Genomic DNA, 18,891 nt, shown 5'->3' with positions numbered 1-18,891 from the left:
CATGTGCAACTGTTCTTCATTACTTTCCTGTTTGTGCAGCCTCCGGCAACTTGTCAATTAATTGATTTGCAAACACATGATTTAATTACCAACAATTATCGCTGGAACCCCCCCCCCCCCCCTCCCCACCCACACACACACACAACATCATTTATGGGTCAAAGAAATACACTAGTCACCATTTGCTAGGGATCATGCTTTTAGGCATTGCTATTTTTTATCCAGCAGTGATTTCTCTGTGCTCTTCACAGATAAGTCCAAGTTTTGATTGCACTTTCTGGATCGCGCGGGGGGTGAAGACGGCCAGAGGGAGCGCAACATTGAGCCAAACATCTTCGAGCATGATCGGTTTGGACGACCATCTGTTTTGGTTTGGGGAGGAATTTCAATCCACGGGCGAACAGACCTTCATGTGATCCGGGATGGGACTCTCACCGGTCTCAGGTACCGAGATGAGATCCTCGACCATATGCAGGTGCTGTTGGTGACAACTTTATCCTAACGGATGACAACGCCCGCCCCCCCCATCAAGCCAATGTTGTGAATGCTGACTTGGAAGAGGAAGGACTCACTCACTCAGACCCCCCTCACATAGGACATGTTTGGGATTTGCACAAGAACCAAATTTGACAGATCCATAATGCCCTCTATAGGATGCCCTATTGGAAGAGTTGTGGGGGGGGGGGGTCGTGCAGAATGTAGAACTTGTGGGGTGTGAGCCATTTTCAATTAAAAAAACAACAACACCATAATAGCTGCTTTAATATTTTAAACATTCTTCACTGACAAATTCACGGATAACTTAAGGAATAATAAAATCTATCATTCACTGATGTTCACAGAACAGTTTGCACCTCCTGTCGTCGCCGTTTAATTTCAACTGTACTTGTCGGAAGGCCGGAAGGAAGTATCAGTGTTGCGTTCGCTCAGTCCGTTTCCTGAGCTCTGGTTGCTCTCCATCTCCGCTGCGAGCCGAGTGATCAATCTGCAGCTCTGGATATGACATCAAGCAGTGGTGAGAGACTCCACTGATATGATGGAAGGCTGGCATATTTACGTTACTGCCTGGATTAGCCGCGGATTTTCAGTGGACAAGAAAGGGTCGGAAATAGATTGTTCCAGGCCGAAGCATCTCTCCTGCCCTGCTTCCAACGACATGTCTCTCTCATCTCTCACCTCCTCCTAGCGCCGATGCCCCCCCCCCCTCCATGGGATGGTAGGCTGAGGCAGACGGCCAGCTGGTGGTGTCTAGCACAGAGAGCACAGTGCTATCAAAGACATCGAAGGCTCAAGGGAGAGGATCCCCCCCCCCAACATTACACTTACAGTAATCCCATCTAAGGTTTCTGTATCACATGACCATGTTTGTGTGTCTGCTGGGAGTTTGGCTTTGTGAATGATTACATCAATCTTTTAATGAAACCATTTGCATTGATGATAATGCTGTGCAAGCACATGTCTGGGTCGACGCAGGATATTCTCTCTCTCAATTCCCTCTGTGCTCGTGTGTGTGTGTGTGTGTGTGAGTGAGTGTCTTACAGGAAAACAGTGACTAATGTCTGCCCTCTTCTCTTCCGTAAGCTGATCTGTCCCAGAGGCGAAGAGGAGGGCACACTTTAGCAGCACGGCGAAGACAACAGGAACCCTTTATCACAGAGCAGCAACCGTGGACTCGATGGCGCCCATGAACGGCCGCTCTCTGGAGCATCTATACCTCCGGGTGCCATGAGGTTAACTTGCCGTCCATTACCTAACCCACTAAGATGACCCAACTATTGCTCAGACAGACTGTACAAGCTGAAACTGGTAGTCTCAGCATCACTCAGTCTCTGAAAACATGGGAATGGGGGGGGGGGTATCGCCGTAGAGATCAGTGCATGTGGCAGGAATGATTAAGAGGGTGACATAAGATCAAGCATATTTTAATACTAAACCGATCGATGGTGTTCTACGTCAGTTTGCCCAAATGAACGTCTGGCGGCGCTTCTTCAGCGCAGCCCATATTCTCTGTGGATGTGGGTGGCGTCATGAAAGGTGACACTCCATTTGCCGCTGTTGTAACGGACACAGTGTTTGCAGCATATACATAATTAATCGATCGACCCGGTCCTGGTCCTCGCCCTGTCTCTGAACGCTGCTCACGTCACCATGTGAAACACTCGCAGAGACTCTCGAGGCAAACTGTGAGGAACCAGTTCATAACTGTTCTACGGCGATCTATCCTGGAGGAATGAAGCCAGGGGGTGGAACGAGGGGGGGGCTGCCACAGGTCTGTTATTACCTCCTGGAAGGAGGACGTGTGTCTGTCGTTGTTGGGTATAGAACAACGACATGGAACTCGATGAAAGAGAGAGGGGGGGGGGGGTGTGTACAAAATATGATGACAGCATAAGAGGGACCGTTAGGCCTACTAGTCGTGCGCACGTCCCTCCCCTCCATTTGCATCTGGAGAGCTCCAAGTTTAAAGGAGCAAGGAAATAAAAACTCTGTTGAGACCTATAACCCAGTTTTACCGGCAACATTCATTTCAAGCCCAAATACGAGGCGGTGAAGTAAAACAGGTAGATGACAAGACTGAGCTGTGTTGAACTAACTCTAACCAGGAGAGGAAAGAGCTGCTCTCTCTATGTTTAACTCAGATCTTAATGCAACCCCCCCCCCCCCCCCCAGTGCCCATCAGCTCCCTTCTTTTCCTCAATGAATTCATTGAGTCGGAACAGATTATAGGCAGGAGTGTGAAAAATGGCTCATAGAAATATGGGACTGGGTTCGGAGATTAATATTACACACAGAGGAGATGACCTGTTAGTCAGCACAGTAGGATGGATGCAGGTAATGGAGCATGTGACTAACCCCCCAGCCCCCCCCCCCCCCCCCAACTATGAATAATCCATTTGATCTTGTTTAGAATAATCTCATCATTTTGGAATGAAACTTTACGCACTTCTGAATCTGATGTTTCACGTCCAACACGTCATTATTATTATTATTATTATTATTATGTCCCCAGATGACATCGGATCAATCCTGAAGACGCGCACATCACATGAATCTCCACGGCGACGCTTGAGCGCAACTGAAGAACAGAATACACAATGGCTGCCCTTATAGGGAGATGACTTTCACTTCACTGATGCTCGTTCACACACACACACACACACACACACACACACGCACACACACACACACACACACACACACACACACACACACACACACACACACACACACACACACACACATATATAAATTCATTGTGACCGCTGCCAACACGCTGCAGCCCAGTCCACTGTCCGGTGAAGCCGTAGCGCGGAGGTGCCGTGGGTGTCTGGCGCTGCGCTCAGAGCGCACGGTGCAGATAGTTTTGGCAGCAGTTGCACCGGACTTCCTCCGGTGAAGCTACAGAAGTTGCCTCCCGTTTGACGACCGGCAGAGGAACAGCTGCTGTAGTTGGTTTCTCAATGAAGGATCGTCAGCGATTCCCCGGCGGATTGGTGGACTGTTGCGCGGCGCTGCTCCGTCAGCCGCCCCGGCTTTAAACATCGCTTTGCGCGTTCCGTCGGAAATAAACAAGGTGGTTGCAGCGAAGGGGATCCACGGAGCGTCGTCACTGCGCGTGTTCAGAGCGCGCAGGGGGGGGGGGGGGGGGGGGGGTGTAATAACCTGCGTGAACGCTGGGAGTTACTCGGGTTTGATCCACATCGCGGAGGAATCGCGGAAAAGTTTCACGCCGATTTTCATGATGAGTGACCTGGAGGACGACTTTGCAAAGATCCTGCTGCTAAAGGAAGAGAGGATCCGGGACCTGGAGAGACGTCTGGCGGACCGCGAAGACGAAATCCAAGAACTGAAAAGAAAATTGCACAAATGCCAGTCTGTTCTGCCCAGCGCGCAACTTCTCGGGCCGAGGACGCGCAGGGCGCAGGGCATCTCCGCGGAGCCGCAGACGCACCAGGACGTGACGCGGCAGACGTTTCGGAAATACGCTAAATCCGACTGGTAAGACTCTCTGGTAGTATTTTTTTTTTTTTTTTTTAGCCATGTGTGCCCCATCTTCAAATGCCTTTCTGAATCTTTGACTTTTCACCACGCGCGGTTTGGCGTGGATGTGGAACTCTCTCCCAACATAAACCTGGGTGACGGACAATTGCGCGTGTGTTGATCCGGTAACTCCTGTGCTTGCGCGACACTTAATTCACACTACGGTGCTTTTCCCGCACGTTTCCGACCTTCCCGTTTCTTAAATGGGAGGTCAGACGTTTTTTTCCATGAATGGACGAGCACTTTCATTCTTGAAAAGCGATGACGTAAGCGCCAAGAAAGAGCTGCAAATTGATCAGATCCATCACGGCGGTCCCACGGGACGCGGATGGGAGGAAGTGCGATGCATTATTGGCTTTTAGGAGCTGGACGCTGAGGACCCGAAGTGCATGTCTGAGGATATTTAATACTCCATTAGAAAACGCTTTGTTTGACCATATGCTTCCTTCATCACCTTTAGGTGCTCGTTTTAGCTCCACAGTCCAGAGTTGTGTTGATTGGAGTTTGATTTGAGGCCTGTTCCCTGTTCTCACCCTCTCGCACTTTTACGCTTCAATTCCTCTCAGCAGAGATAAAGTTCGACTCATATTTTAATTGGAAGCCAGATGACATTTCGGTCCAGTCTTCATCCTCTTCATTCCAATTAATAAATTGCAGACAGCGAAGGTCCTCGTTTGTCCACGAGTTATTGGAGCGATCGCTTGGCTTTCACGCAAACACAAAAGTGCACACAAAGACTTGATAATGAAATAGGATCCGGTTTGAAAACGAATGACGAACAAACTGGAGCTCATTCAAGAAGAAGAAGAAGAAGAAAAAAAATCAAGCTCAAATTATCTCTCGCCAGCCTTCCCGGGAGACGATGATGAGGCACATTATGTTCTCGAATATATTTCAGAGGCATATGCATGTGTGTCCACGTTGTGCACTATGTGCAGTGAAACACAAGTGACCCCCCCCCCTTTGCATGATGTCATTGCCCGCACTTGAACTGGTGTGCTCGTTCAGGGGGGTGGGGGGTGCAAGGCAAGCAGGGGTCAGAGACGGTGTGACCCCTGTTGAAGTCAGGATGTGGCACCAGCCAGCGGCTCGGCACAGCTCCTCGGGTTACCGCTGCGTGGGGCGACAGATCCTGTTTCTATTGATCTGTATCGGAAGAAGGGCTGAGCTGAATGGTTGGCGAGGTGAAACTTAAAGCGCAGAGGTGCTTTCAAGGACAATGGGAGGGCCTTTAGGTGGTGGGAGGATGCGGGGAAGGAAAGTGCAGCTATATTATTCCATTGATAAAGATGTAATAAGTGGTAGTGTCTATTTTAATGGGTGATGGGGGGGGGGGGGGGGGGCGCTAATGTGTTAATTATTCTCCAAAGTGTTCACTGTGGGACTCTGAAAAGTTCACACCACCTTATTGTGGGTCCATTGATCCTCCACTAGAGGGCGTCTGTGGTCTTTTATTAGAATTCCTGTCTGGTAGGCGCTTCCTGATAAGAAAAAGGCACGCACACACACACACACACACACCTGCCCTCACAGCCAAACCATTCTTGATCATCCAGCCGTTCGTCCTGACTGTCAGCCGGTGGCTTCCCATCCTCTCAGCATAGTAATTCCTGTTGACGCCTCAGTAATTCTTCATCCTATCGGCTTGTTCTTGGCAGTTTATCCACTTCTGAATTTGTCCAGAGCGCATGAGGCCAAATGCTGTTTCACTGAGCTTCAGATGACTCATTGGGATAATGCTGACAGACACCGGCAGCACAGAGTTCACACACGCACGCGCACGCACACACACACACACACACACACACACACAACACAAGATTAGACTGTAAAACTTGGCTGTAAATTCACAGTGAAATCTGTCACACTGTGACATGCTGTAAACTGCAATGCAATCTGGGACAAAACAAAATGACAACACTTTAGGAGAATGACATTTACTGTTGATTTAACTGTAAACAGCAGAGCATCATGGGAATGTGAGTGAGAATAGCGGGAAATAAAATTTGAGACACTGCACAGTCTGTTTTTTTTTTGACAGATGTCTAGAGATGCAATGATAAAGCAACCTCTGAGTAATGTTGGTCTCCAGTTTTTTTCCTGTTCCACCAAAAGGTCACATCCCTTTTCCATTTCATCTATATCTCCATATGTAATGGCTCTGATAGGTTCTATGGTCTATCAACACCTTCTTAAGAAAACCAAGGCCAGAGTTCAATGCACTCCACTCATTCTTTATCATTGAATCGGGGATACGTTCCGTAGATTCAAATACAGTTAACATACTGTGCATTTATAGTAATGTGTACTGACAGAACTGTGAACAGTATTGTGTTGTAAATTAGAAAAAAATTAACTATAATAGATTTCTATTTGTTTCTAGTAAGTACAGTGACATTAAAATACAGTGTAAGTGTATCTCTGTCCTGGTGAAGCTGCTGCTGGAAGGTGGCTTTATGTGAACAGTAATAACTTTACAGTGTCGACTTGCTCGAGTCTAATTCAACAGTAGATTTTCTTGCTTCACTTTTGCATCTGCATGTAAACGGAGCTGGTGTACAAGTATAAGCTTTATACTTGTACACACTTATACTATAAGGCACAAATAAATACGTCATATATCTATAACGCATCATTTGGCTCCAAAAATAGCATTTCAGTCTACACCAATGGTTTCAATTATACATTCTCTTTTTGGGAGGGGGTAATTTGCCCCCCCCCATAATCAACGCTTCTTTGAAGTCCCCCCCCCTGCTCATCTGTAACCCCGCTGCCTCTGAGCTGAGCCGCTCAGGTGAGCCGACGTGGCTTTCAGAGCCGTGGATTCCTCACTGAGTCCGTCATCCGTGTGAGATGAACGCGCCTCCCGCTCCAGAGACAGACTGCACTGTGCCACAGATTCCTCTAGGCGCCCTTCTCGCCATGCGCGCTCTCCTCTCTGGGTCGCAGGCTGACGTGCTCGAGGAGGACGGTCCTCCGCTGTCACACCGCCGGGGGAGGGAGAGGGAGAGAGGGAGAGAGAGAGAGAGAAAGAGAGAGAGAGAGAGAGAGAGAGAAAGAACGCGCAAGAGAGGGAAAACTTTGCGTGATTTCGGGTTGAGACGCTTTCACCTTGCCAATCGCACCAACCACCTACTGGATATTCCTTCCCTTCAATTTCCAGCATCCGCAGGTGACGTAGAGCGGCGAGGACCCCCCCAAGAGAGACGGGGGCTGCAGCCTCTCTAACGCCGTTCATGCCGGATAAAGTTTATGAGCAACGTAGTAGAGGAGAGAGGATACAGACCCAGCTGCGCGCCGTTCGGTAAACTTGTTGGGGAAAGTGTCTCGTCGGCGCCAGTCGACATGGGCACCTTGCGCGACCTCCAGTACGCGCTCCAGGAGAAGATCGAGGAGCTGCGCCAGAGGGACGCGCTGATCGACGAGCTGGAACTGGAGCTCGACCAGAAAGACGAGCTCATCCAGAGACTCCAAAACGAGCTGGACAAATACCGCTCCGTCATCAAACCGGCAACCCAGCAGGTCCACACGCAGAACGAGCTGCACGAGCAGCAGCGCACGAAGAGGCAGGCGATCTCGGCTGAGCCCACCGCCTTCGACATCCAGGATCTCAGCCAGGTCACCCTCCCGTTCTACCCGAAGAGCCCACAGTAGGTGTCCCAATGCTCGACGGATGCTGCTCACCTGTCTGCGGGTCGCACGCGTTGCGCGCGCGCGCGCGCGCGACTTCATTCGCGCCGTGTCACCTTTATCTTCCGAGTGCGTAATTTTAAATTGTGGCGCAGCAGGTACAGCACCTGTAGCGCATCCATATGGATGAGACAGCTAGGCTCTATGTCCAACACGCGGACTCACGCACGCACGCACGCAGAAAATGAGAGCTGTCACTCAGATATCACCGAGATGACGATCAGTTCAGTAACGAAGCCTGAATGTAAACGAGGCTGAACGGAGATGAAGGTGGAAAATGAGAAATTGTCCGGTGACAGATTTACAGGTTAACAAAGACGGAGGCACCAGAAACATTTTAATAGGCTTTGACAGTCTTAACAGGCTCTTTGCATGTTTACCTTACGATTTAACTGGAGCTGCGCTCTCTCTCTCTCTCTCTCTCTCTCTCTGCCACACACACACACACACACAAAGCTAGAGGAAGTCTGCTTCTCAAACTGGTATTAAAATAGCCTTCTGTTGTGAGATAATCCAGCTGTCTGTGGTGTGTGAATCAATATGCGTATGCCCTGTGGGGTAAGCAAAAACATTTATGCCTTTTACTCTGCAAGCATATTGAAAACGGGTTTTATTGAATAAATCTAATCAATTATATCCAGCTTTGCATTTAATGTTGGGAGATTTCAAATCTGTTCCTTTCAGTCCATCGTGGTTCTAAATAAAATGCTTCGATTCTCAGATATGTTGGGAAAAACAGGCGTGTTGATACACAAACAAGCAAACCGACGAGAATTTCATCAAAGCATATTCCAAAAAAAAAATCAAGGGTACTATTTATGTGAGTAGAAAAGGCCATTCGTCAAAACTTGTCATCTTTTTTAACTACAAAATACACAGACAGCCTTTCTCTTGTGCTTCTGGCTTGCAATGTCAGACGCCTTAAACACAATGGACTGACATTTTTTTTCATCATCTTGACGCTAAAACTAAAATATACCAGCATCCGTAACTTTAAAATGTTAAAAATCCTTCATTTGGGCATTTATTATTATTATTATTATTTTTACAAAACTTTGTGGCATATGTGCTGGATGTTAAAAGTATGTGTAATCTTCTGTCAGTTATAATGCAGCACGGGGCATTTGAAGTTTGCCGTTGAAAGTTAAGAGATGAAAGTTGTTTGTTTTTTTGGCTGCACCATTTGAGGGAAACTCACCTTCTATTTGACCGAGAGGTCCTTTTAACTTCTGAACAACAGCTTCGAGTTTCTGCTGAGTCTGTCACACCTTTTCAGTCTCTCCATCTGTTAGAGGAGGAAGATCGTGTTCCCCATCTCTCCTCAGGTAAATATATATATTGAAAAATGATTGGAGCGCGGCCAGATTGTCGAGAACAAATGCCCAGAGTGTGCTTGGCCACTGAGTTCTTATTAGATCAGCTTGCTGGAGCTATTTTCAGTAGTTCTTGTTGTTTCTATAGTACAGCCATAAATCTGAAGTTATTTTCCATGAGTTTTGTTGTTCAGTTGAGTGGAGAGGAGTTTTCTTTTTTCAGAAATATGCAAGTGGCCCCATGGGACAAAAAACGTCTCCAGTAGATTTTGATTTTGAAGTATGGTGATACCACTTGTTGGATTTGGATTATCATTAATCTTTATCTTTCATTCCCTTCACTTTACCTTCTTCACAAGCCACGTCGATACCTCCTGACTTATAGACTTATACACCCCCCCCCCCCCTGTGCGTCTCTTAATTCCTTTGGCCTCTCCCACTTTTCTGCTGCCCCTCTCCTGTTTTCCTTCTAAAAGAGCATATTATCTCCATTTAAGGAAGGTTGAACTCTCAGCCCCAAATATATCACCCTCACAAAACAGAGACATGCAGATGTTTTTATCTGGGTCTGGTTATAAGAATGTTGCTCAGTGATTGGTGAAGACTCAAGTTTGGGAGTTCAATTACAGAAATAAAACAAATAGGGTCAATGAGATAAATGAATGCAGGGCTCTCTGCCTTTGTAATCATTGCATACTATTAATTCCATTTTAAAACATCACCAACTCAGTAATGATTGCATGGATCATCACGCAGCCTAAACCACAGCTCACATCTTTGTTAAGGTTTACTCTTTAAAACCCGAGAGCTGTGAAATCGAAATGATCTTAATGCAGTCATTAAAAATAAAGGAACATTTTAGAAGCACGTTGCAGTTTTTGGAAGCATCTGATTATAGATAGTTGGGTAAGAAGTTAAAAATAGATGCAGTCTGCACGGCTGTCTTATCTTTTTTTTGTTTTCATGAGGAGCTTGTTCTGACTCTTATTGGTAGACTGAAATATCTACTAAAGAACCTTCAGACTCCTCTCGGCTCCTTTGTGAGAGGATTTTATCGTACAGTGGGTTCAAATCAATACAAATCATATTGCAATTCTTAACATTTTAAATTCTGCTGTCACATCTTACATCACTGACCAATCTCTAAGGTTAATAAACCTTTCTACTATTTGATTGATTCTTGGCATGCAACGCTGTAACACAATGATTTACCTGTTTTTGATGTAGGTGTGCAGCACGTGCCTTGCGATATCTGTAAAGCACTATGCAATGTGTAATGTTTAATAAAATGTTTTTTTAAGTAGTGCGTCTCCATAGGACTTTGACAGGTCGCTATTTTTTATACAATTACGCCGCTGTCAGAGAGGAACAACACAGCTGTTTGTGTACCCACAAGTCTCGAACCCCTAATTTAAAAGTCTTCCCTGCAAAACTGACAGGTTGAGAATAACGTCAGTGATTTATCAGTGTACCAGAACTCATTCAGCCGATGGCGTAAAAATGAAGCACTTGAATGATCTGGAGATCCATTCCAAAATGATTTTCTGTAGATCAATGCAAAGCTCTTTCTTCACAGATTTGATCACGTTTCTCCGGGTATAATGTGAAAGCATTCATGCGACCTTTACCTGTTGTTGTTATTGTTGTTGTTGTGGAGAACCCAAAATGACCCAGTGCCATATATAAAATCCACTCTTTGATTAAAAAAAGGACAACAAATTCAATTTGAAAATTGATGGCTTTTCGTGGAGGGATACAAATCATCGAAAAAAAAAGAAACTTTGCCTTTGTCTTCATTTCCATGTAAACTGTTCATGTTTGTAATAACTTGAAAATACAATCAGCACTACTCTATATTCTAGTAGAAATAATTTGATGCTTTAAACGTTTTCTTCTGTTATTTTATCGGTTGAAGTGGCTTACACACCTTGTTCTTGTAAACCTGGCGAGATTTATAGACTATTTTGAAGTTATTTTCACAAGCAAATCGCAACCACTTTCATGCTCGTTTATTCTTTTTCATTACTTTACAATAGAAGAGGAAGCCATTAATAAAAATTCTTGTAAAATGGCTTTGGCATAATGACCACAACAACAAAATAATAATAACACATTTGCTTGGTTAGGTTGCATAAAATGAAAAATAACTCTGTGTTCTGTTTTCTTATTTTGTTCCACAATAACCTTTAATGATTAACTTAACTTTATTTAAAAAATAAATAAATAAAGGGAAAGAATAGAATCAACACAGCGACAAATGGAACAACACAATATATTTCTTAGGCCACACGACTGAAGTTAACATGTTAAACGTTCAGTAATTAGTGCGTCATCCCACCTGCATTGATTACAGCTGTAATCCTCCTCCTCCTCCGGGCAGTGCTGGATGATCCGAGTTTGTGTCTGAGGTGCAGCAGGAAGATGTGTCAGTCCTGATTCGCCGGCATTGTGTGTTATTTTCACACCAATCTTTGTCTTTTTATTTTTTATAGCAGTGGATAGTTTTTCAAGGGAGTGGCCATATGAGATAAGCTGGATAAAACTCTTGTGCTTGTCTCAAAAGTGTCTTTTTTTAGATTCAAAAAGACACACAAATAAATCTAAGTGGTGTGAGCAAACCTTTTATCGTTTAAAATGCTGTATTTAAATCTCTTCGGTGAGGATTTAGGGGTTGAAATGTCAGTAAGCTGCTTTATTTTATGAGTTTAGAAATGGCCGGGCCCTTTTTGACCATCAGAACAATAAACTCAGAAGATCACTTTCTGAAAAGGGCACCAAACACAAAAAAACACAAGTGGCACTTCATACACTACATACTTTAAGGACGTGTGCTTCGTATTTTTTTTTATATAAAGTGAAGAATGAAAAAGCTTCCCTACTCAATAGGATGGGACTCCTTGTTGGATTAACCTTGATACACACTATTAACTTCATTCTTTCAGCTGACATTTTGTCAAAATCAGCCTCACAGGACTCAGCCCGGCCAACCAGACTGTGGCGACGACAGGCTTCGGTAATTGAATGATCTTGACTCAATGTTTAAAATCCGGTCCGCTTACTCGCCCTTTTCGTGACACTCCATGACCGGGAGGATTGATCAGACGCTCGCTGTGACAGGATCAACTCTCACGCCGTCTTTGACCCTCCTTCGCCTGTTGCTGTCGACATGTGGACACGTTTCTTCAATTAATGCCTGTTGATGATTCATGAATGCCCTCTAACGTTGCTCTAAGAAGGATAACTTGACATTCAAAATGTCTCTGATTCAATTTTACCTTGTTTTGCCTTTTCAGACAGCCTGACAAAGTGCTCCTTCACGTGTACAGCACATTTCACCTTGGCAACAGCATGAGCTTTATAGTTAATCACATCTACCCCCCCTTCTTTGCATAGTGGTTGCAAAACGTACTTATTTGTGGAATTCCCCGGTGACCCTGTCGTCTGAAGGTTGCTTTGACTTTCAGAAGCCCCACTCATGAATGGAAACAATCTGCTTCCATTAGGCGAGGAGTTTCTGATTTATTGACCTGTTGCAAAATATGGAGATGATAAAAAGCCTTCACCTTGACGCTGCTAGAATAAGGAAATGTTTTTTAAAGCGCTGTTATGCAGTTTTCCTTGGAGATTGCCATCCTTCCTGCTTGATGATCTTGTCAACGCCATTCAAAGGATTCCAGTCGAACGTTTTGATCTTCAAGGGTTTTTATTTGTTTGATACGTCGACCAACTTTCCTCTGCTGTTCATCCTCATCAAGTTTTTCCGATTGTGAAGAAAGACGAGAATGAGATATTTGCTTTTGTGCAGGTATGAACTCATTTTTACCTCCCCTTGTGTGCAGGTCTAAGGATCTAATCAAGGAGGCCATCTTGGACAATGACTTCATGAAAAACCTGGAGCTGTCGCAGATCCAAGAGATTGTGGACTGCATGTATCCTGTGGAGTATGGCAAAGACAGCTGCATCATTAAGGAGGGCGATGTGGGCTCGCTGGTCTACGTCATGGAAGGTAAAAACACACACATTTTCAAATAGTACATGCAGAAGCACAACTTTATTGATTATCAGGAGGCAGGGCCATGGAGTTCACCTCTACTGCAAGGTTTTAATGGTCGGAGGAATCCTAAGAGTCCAGAAAGAACCCACGGACGGCGCACAGATATGACCCAGGTCCTCTGGTGAATCTGAAGCCAGGACCTTCTTGCTGCGAGGCATGCTGCCCATTATGTATAAATATATCATAAATAAAAAGTAGTGTTCAGTTGTGACAGCTGAAGGTCATGAAAGACGCTGAAGAACAATTACCTGTGCGAAGCCCCATGATGCCCCATTGATTGGCGCTTTGTGTTAGACCGTGCGCCCGCAGAGTCGTTAGTCTTTCATTAAGCTTTAAAAGCATTGTTGCAGAATGTGGTTTGTCATTTTGTGCTTTATTTTAAATGAGCATTGACGATAGGGAGCCACCCAAACGTTCGCTCCGTGATATGCCTGACAGCAGCTTTGAGCTCAGAGAAAATGCCCTTGTTCAATGCCCATGCGCTATAATGTAGAGGTGAACAGAGAACATAGAAATGACACGTTTGTTCTCTTCCACTCTAAAATCTTTTTAACCCACCTTGACTGGTCTGGAAGTGCGGAAGGACAAAACATTTCAAGGTAGAAACGCTTTCCTTTAAAAACAAAAAAAGCAGCAACATGGCAGAACACTGAGAGACCAAGAGATGCTGAATCTTGTTATTTGGTATATAGGCTGTGGCATTTAAAGGTTAATATTTTACGAGGAAGACTGCTGATATCGACCGTTGCTTCTGTTGTGGCCGCCTACTCATGTTATTGACTTGGTAAAACACTTCCTCGCGTTCTCTAGCAAGAAAACAACCACAAACGCAGTTCCTAAAGCTATTCCCTGTGCACAGTTCTCTTCAAGCAGTGTGTGTGTGTGTGTGTGTGTGTGTGTGTGGCGTCTGGAAGGACTGCGGAGACGGACGTGGTGCCTTTCAGATGCTAGTAGGAACGCTCAGGCTGCTCCCTGTCTCGCTTTTGTCTTTGGCGTGTCATTGAGTCTGAGCCTTTAGCGGTGCGTTTAAACTCTGTCAACCTTAAAGTTGATCGTTATTAGGGAGACGACTCAGTCCTATTGGTCAGTTTACCATCAGCTTTCTGTTGTGATTATGTTAGCACACCCACACACACGTGCTAAACTGTGATGGCGAACACTATACCTGCATCTATCCCAGCACCCTCGCGGCGGGAAGGTGAGGAGGAGGCGTTCACGCAGAGCAGCAATAAAATGCTAATTACTGTAATGCAATAAAGTAATAGTCACAGGAACCATCTCTCTGCAAGTTCCATTAAATATACCTCTGCGCATTCCTGCCCTGGTAAATTCATTAGGGTTGCAGAGCTTTTACATTCGAGGGATGTGTGCATCGTCCAGTGTCCATGCCTCTGCTGGAAGGTGGCTCACCTGTTGCCCTTATCTGGAGACTGCAGAGAGGAAACAAACATACATGTAAATCATTTAACAAAATCAGGGATTGCATCCTTAATCTACTTATAACCAAGGGAAGAAATTAGAAACCGCAGTTTGGATAATTGCGCCGCTGGGTTTTGTTTGAGAGTCCTGGAAGAAAAAGAGGCAGCTTTCATGGGAATCCAGGCCGTGAAGTTTTAGATCCTGAGCCCAACACCAACTCCACAGGTAGCGAAAAGATCTCTCCCTTAGGAAAAGGCTGAGAGAAATCGCCATGCGAGGCCACAACTGAGCAAGTGCCACACCGACATGATGAATAGGCTCCTCTTATGCTCAAAGGAAAGGGAGGAAAAAGATGGTTCCTATCTGTGAGATGAATTATTTTTTAAGTTCTTTGTGGTTACCTTTAGTGACAGAAGAAGCAGCTGTAAATAAGGCATCAGTGGGATGGTGGGGGGGGGGGGGGGGGGGGGTAACAATGTAGAACAATTCTTCGGAAAATGTGGAAAACATGAAACCTGATTGGATCCAAACTCGAGAGAGTCGTGATGTAATGATGTTAAAGGGAACAAACTTGGTCAAATGTACTACATATTGGTGAAAATCTATACTAAATGATGGGTTTATAGTCTTCTAATTTTGACTATCACATCAGCAAGTTAGCAAGATAACTCAAAAAGTTCTGCATGGATCTTGATGCAATTTTCAGGAAATGTTGGGAATGTTACCAGGAACCGAGCTATAATTTTTTATTGGTGAAATATCCGGAAGAGACCCTGGATTATGGATCAGTTTGAAATTTTCAGTAGCATTGCCGTCAATGGAGTTTCAAATATTTTTCCTCAATATCTCGGTTGATTATTGACCGATGTTTATGGAATTTGACACAGTCATGTAGGATGGGGGGGATCTCTAGCCAACTTTACCTGTGAGGCTGTATACTGCATTAAATTCCGCTGTGACGGAGGTAGTTCACAATCTGTGCCCCTTTACAGCAACAACAATTTATAACCTTTTGGTGATGAGCCACGTAAATTAATGAAACAAATTGACTAATTATGAGGGGAATGAGTTGCTCGGTGGAGGTCTAGTTATTGTAAGTTCTTGCCTCAAATGCTTTCCCCCTCCAGTTTGTTTGTCTTCCTTTCTCTGTCTCTGTCCAAGCGCGCCGCTTGCCTGCAGTTATCAATTTAAATATCCCAGTCTTTGACTCGTTTTGCATAAAAATCAAGAGCGTTAGCCCAAGGAGAGACACTATTCTATGAAGGTCTGTGAAAGCCCAGCACAATCCACGACTTTTTAATGCAGTGACGGGACGTCTGTCAGTGTCAAACCGAGCCAAAATGACACTATGTATCATTTCCATAGCAAATGAAGCGATCACTGCTCAGCCAGTAGAGTCATCATTCACTCTCATTTCAAATTGCCAAACATTATTTTTCAAATATTAGTAGCGTATTCTAAATATTTTGCCAGCAAGAGACTAGACATATCAGAGGATATCGCAGCATCAGAGTTTAGACAACCTCAGAGTAGTTAGCTTTTCCTGCAGATGTACCTGATGATTAAAGATCAGACAAAACAGAACGCATCCTGGCACCGGATTGCTGCCATGATGGGCCTGCCTGCTCAGCTCTGGCTCTTGTAATGAATGTTCATTATATTTTGGTTGCATCCACTGGGCTGTAAACAGCACTGGCCCTCATCAATATACTGATTGCAAATGAGACAAAAGCTCATGTTTCCATGGAGATGAGGGAGATTTTTTTATTGGCTGTGTCATATCGTACAGGTGGCTAATGGTGATAATAACAAGTATAATCACATCCAATTACTTTCAAGTACTTACTCGACAGTGAAACCCTCACAATTTCCTTCATCGCTATCATCCAACATAATCTAATGAAACTGTGTATGCGAAAACAAATAGGTAATTCTTGTTGCACCTTTTCTTCAGGAACATGCTGCACAAGGAGTGTTGACAGTGTCATAAGTAAGCCCTAAATATGGAGGCCTAATCATGGGCTTAGATAATAGTGATTAAATTATTTGTGGCATTCATACACAGAATACTAAAATCCACGAAGGACATGAAGGGCACATGACGGATTTAGTCTCATTTTGTGACACAAAAGTTCATTATTTTGCCCATAAGTTGAGAAACTGTAAAAGTTCTGATCAAAGTCTCATCTAAGATTGCGCTGCGGCTGACCTGCAGAATCTGAAGGTCGGCTGCAAGTAATGACTGTTTTCATCATTGATTAATACTCAAATTTTTTCCCCTTAATTGACACATTGATCATTTATCTACAAAATGTAAGAAAATTGGTAGAAATTTCCATCACATTTTTCCACTGAAAGAAATTTAACTCAATGTGCAAAAAAAGGTCCAAAACTGAATGATATTTTCATTGCTTACATTGATAGAAGAATTGATTATATCACACTGATGACAGAATTGGATTACCGGTACACACAGATATCCTTGCAAAAAAATTGGACTTGCTTTTCTTTTGCTTTTAATTTTCTTTTTTTACCAACATTGCATTCACATTTTCCGTACATATTTACTTAATAGCCCTATTTGGTCTTGTATCTTTGATTCTGTGTGAGAAACCAGGAGGATGCAGGTGTACGGGATATTAATTCTAAACTGTGTGGGTTTTTTTTTTTGTGACTTTTAGGGAGAACTAGCTGTGTGACTGCGTTTACAGGTAAAACTGAAAAGAAAGACTTAAAATAGGAGTCAGCTCTAAACCCCATGCGCTCACAGCTTCTTCTCTGACAGGCTGCTCAATGCTAACCCTGATGGTCTGCAAACGTTTTTATTCATGTGGAGGTGTTCAGCGGATTTGAAAATCCATCCAGGTTCTGACAGTTTTGCAACAGAAATTGGTTAGAGTTTCAATCATTTTACTTGACCTGCTGTTGGGGAAGGCAAACAGTCGGAGCGATTTCTCTGAGAATACTTGAAGTTTGGAGTGAGGCTAAAATGGAATCTTTTAATGACAGAAAGGAGCAAGGCGCCGTTTTGAGGCTCATGCTGAATTGCACGGCAAGATATTTTCCTTTTCCTCCTGCGTTTACTGTCATACCTCTGCATAACAATGAAGCGCTCCAGTATGTTCACCGACTGTGACTGGATGCTCAATATTGGATTTATTTATTTTTTGACTCCTTATCATATAACACTCAAGATGTTTGGCGAATGATTGCAAGTGGAAACATCACACATAAATTTGCTTGCATGCATTTCTAATCAAATGTAAACAACATTGGGAAATGAGAAGCACAAGTATCTGTTTGCATCTCATTTCAGGGCAGATTTTATCCTGTCATGAACACCTTTAGTTTTTACTTGCAGCATTTCTCTGTCACTTTGTACTCTGGCTTATTAAAACCTGATGTGGAAACTGACCTCCAGGCATGACTTTTATCTTACTTGTGTTTTACATAATTCAGAGATCGTTCTTCACTTACACTGGAACTTGCCCAAAAGACCAAGGTTTGTGGCGGCAGACAAAATGAATGATTCTGTCTTTCGTTCTGATGGTAGCTGCAGTTAAAAGGAGTCAACCTCTCACTGCGCCGAAGGCTGGAGCCCCGCTGTTCTCACTGGCCCATGAGGGCAGCGTAAGGGTTAAATGGCTTCTCATGGTGAGTATAGCATAGTGATGAAATCGACACAAGCGCCTGAGTGGTGTCAGAGTTTTACTTGCAGTATGTAGTGCATAAATCAAATTAGAAACACTGCAACTGCTTTTATTACTTCTACACGTCCACTGCTGTTTGTTAATTACATGTTAATTACAATGATATATTCACATATTAATAAGATAAAAAGAAGCGAGAGAATGCACTGGGTTGCAGAAACGTGAACGCGCAAATCCACTGTTGCCTGGCAACTTAACTAGTGCAGCTTAGCAAAGTAAAATGTTGAGGCTGACATATTTTTTGTTTCATTGGCCCCAGAGAATATAGCATGTAGCGAGCATTTGAAACAATTATTGCATTCTGTCAGCCCTGTACAGTTAATTAATAATGAAGTGTCGTCCAATGAGGCTCAGACTCACCTCAGCTTCTCAGAACAAATCTCAGGGAACTCAGTTTAAGCTACTTGGGACCAAAATTCAATATTGTGATTGACACTGCGTGCGTGTGTGACATGGCATGATATTCCATTATTAATGCAGGTTCGCTGACCCTGCTCAAGGCTATTGACTTTCATGATAACTGCAATCAGGCTCCTGGTAGAGGTGTAATCTAGGAAAAAGATGACATGTCTGTATTGAAATGACATTTAAACATGCTCTACTGTAACATGATCAAGTATTAGCTCTGCATCTATTCACTTAAATGTAGTAATCCTAAAATCCC

At 44.1% G+C, this 18,891-nt stretch overlaps 1 protein-coding gene across 1 annotated transcript in view; it reads left to right on the top strand.

Annotated features, from left to right (window-relative positions):
* Positions 1-7,386: 7,386 nt before the first annotated feature.
* Positions 7,387-18,891, top strand: part of LOC137895483 (cGMP-dependent protein kinase 1-like) — a 61,551-nt gene continuing 50,046 nt past the window's right edge. Inside the window, exons 1-2 of the mRNA XM_068740957.1 lie at positions 7,387-7,691; positions 12,884-13,050. Coding sequence (XP_068597058.1) covers positions 7,387-7,691; positions 12,884-13,050 — 472 coding nt within the window. The remainder of the gene's footprint in view (positions 7,692-12,883; positions 13,051-18,891) is intronic.

The sequence above is a fragment of the Brachionichthys hirsutus genome, chromosome 7 (genome assembly GCF_040956055.1).
Source record: "Brachionichthys hirsutus isolate HB-005 chromosome 7, CSIRO-AGI_Bhir_v1, whole genome shotgun sequence".
NCBI classification, from domain to species: domain Eukaryota; kingdom Metazoa; phylum Chordata; class Actinopteri; order Lophiiformes; family Brachionichthyidae; genus Brachionichthys; species Brachionichthys hirsutus.
Note: the sequence above shows the minus strand (reverse complement) of the source record. Positions and strands in the feature narration are given on the sequence as shown.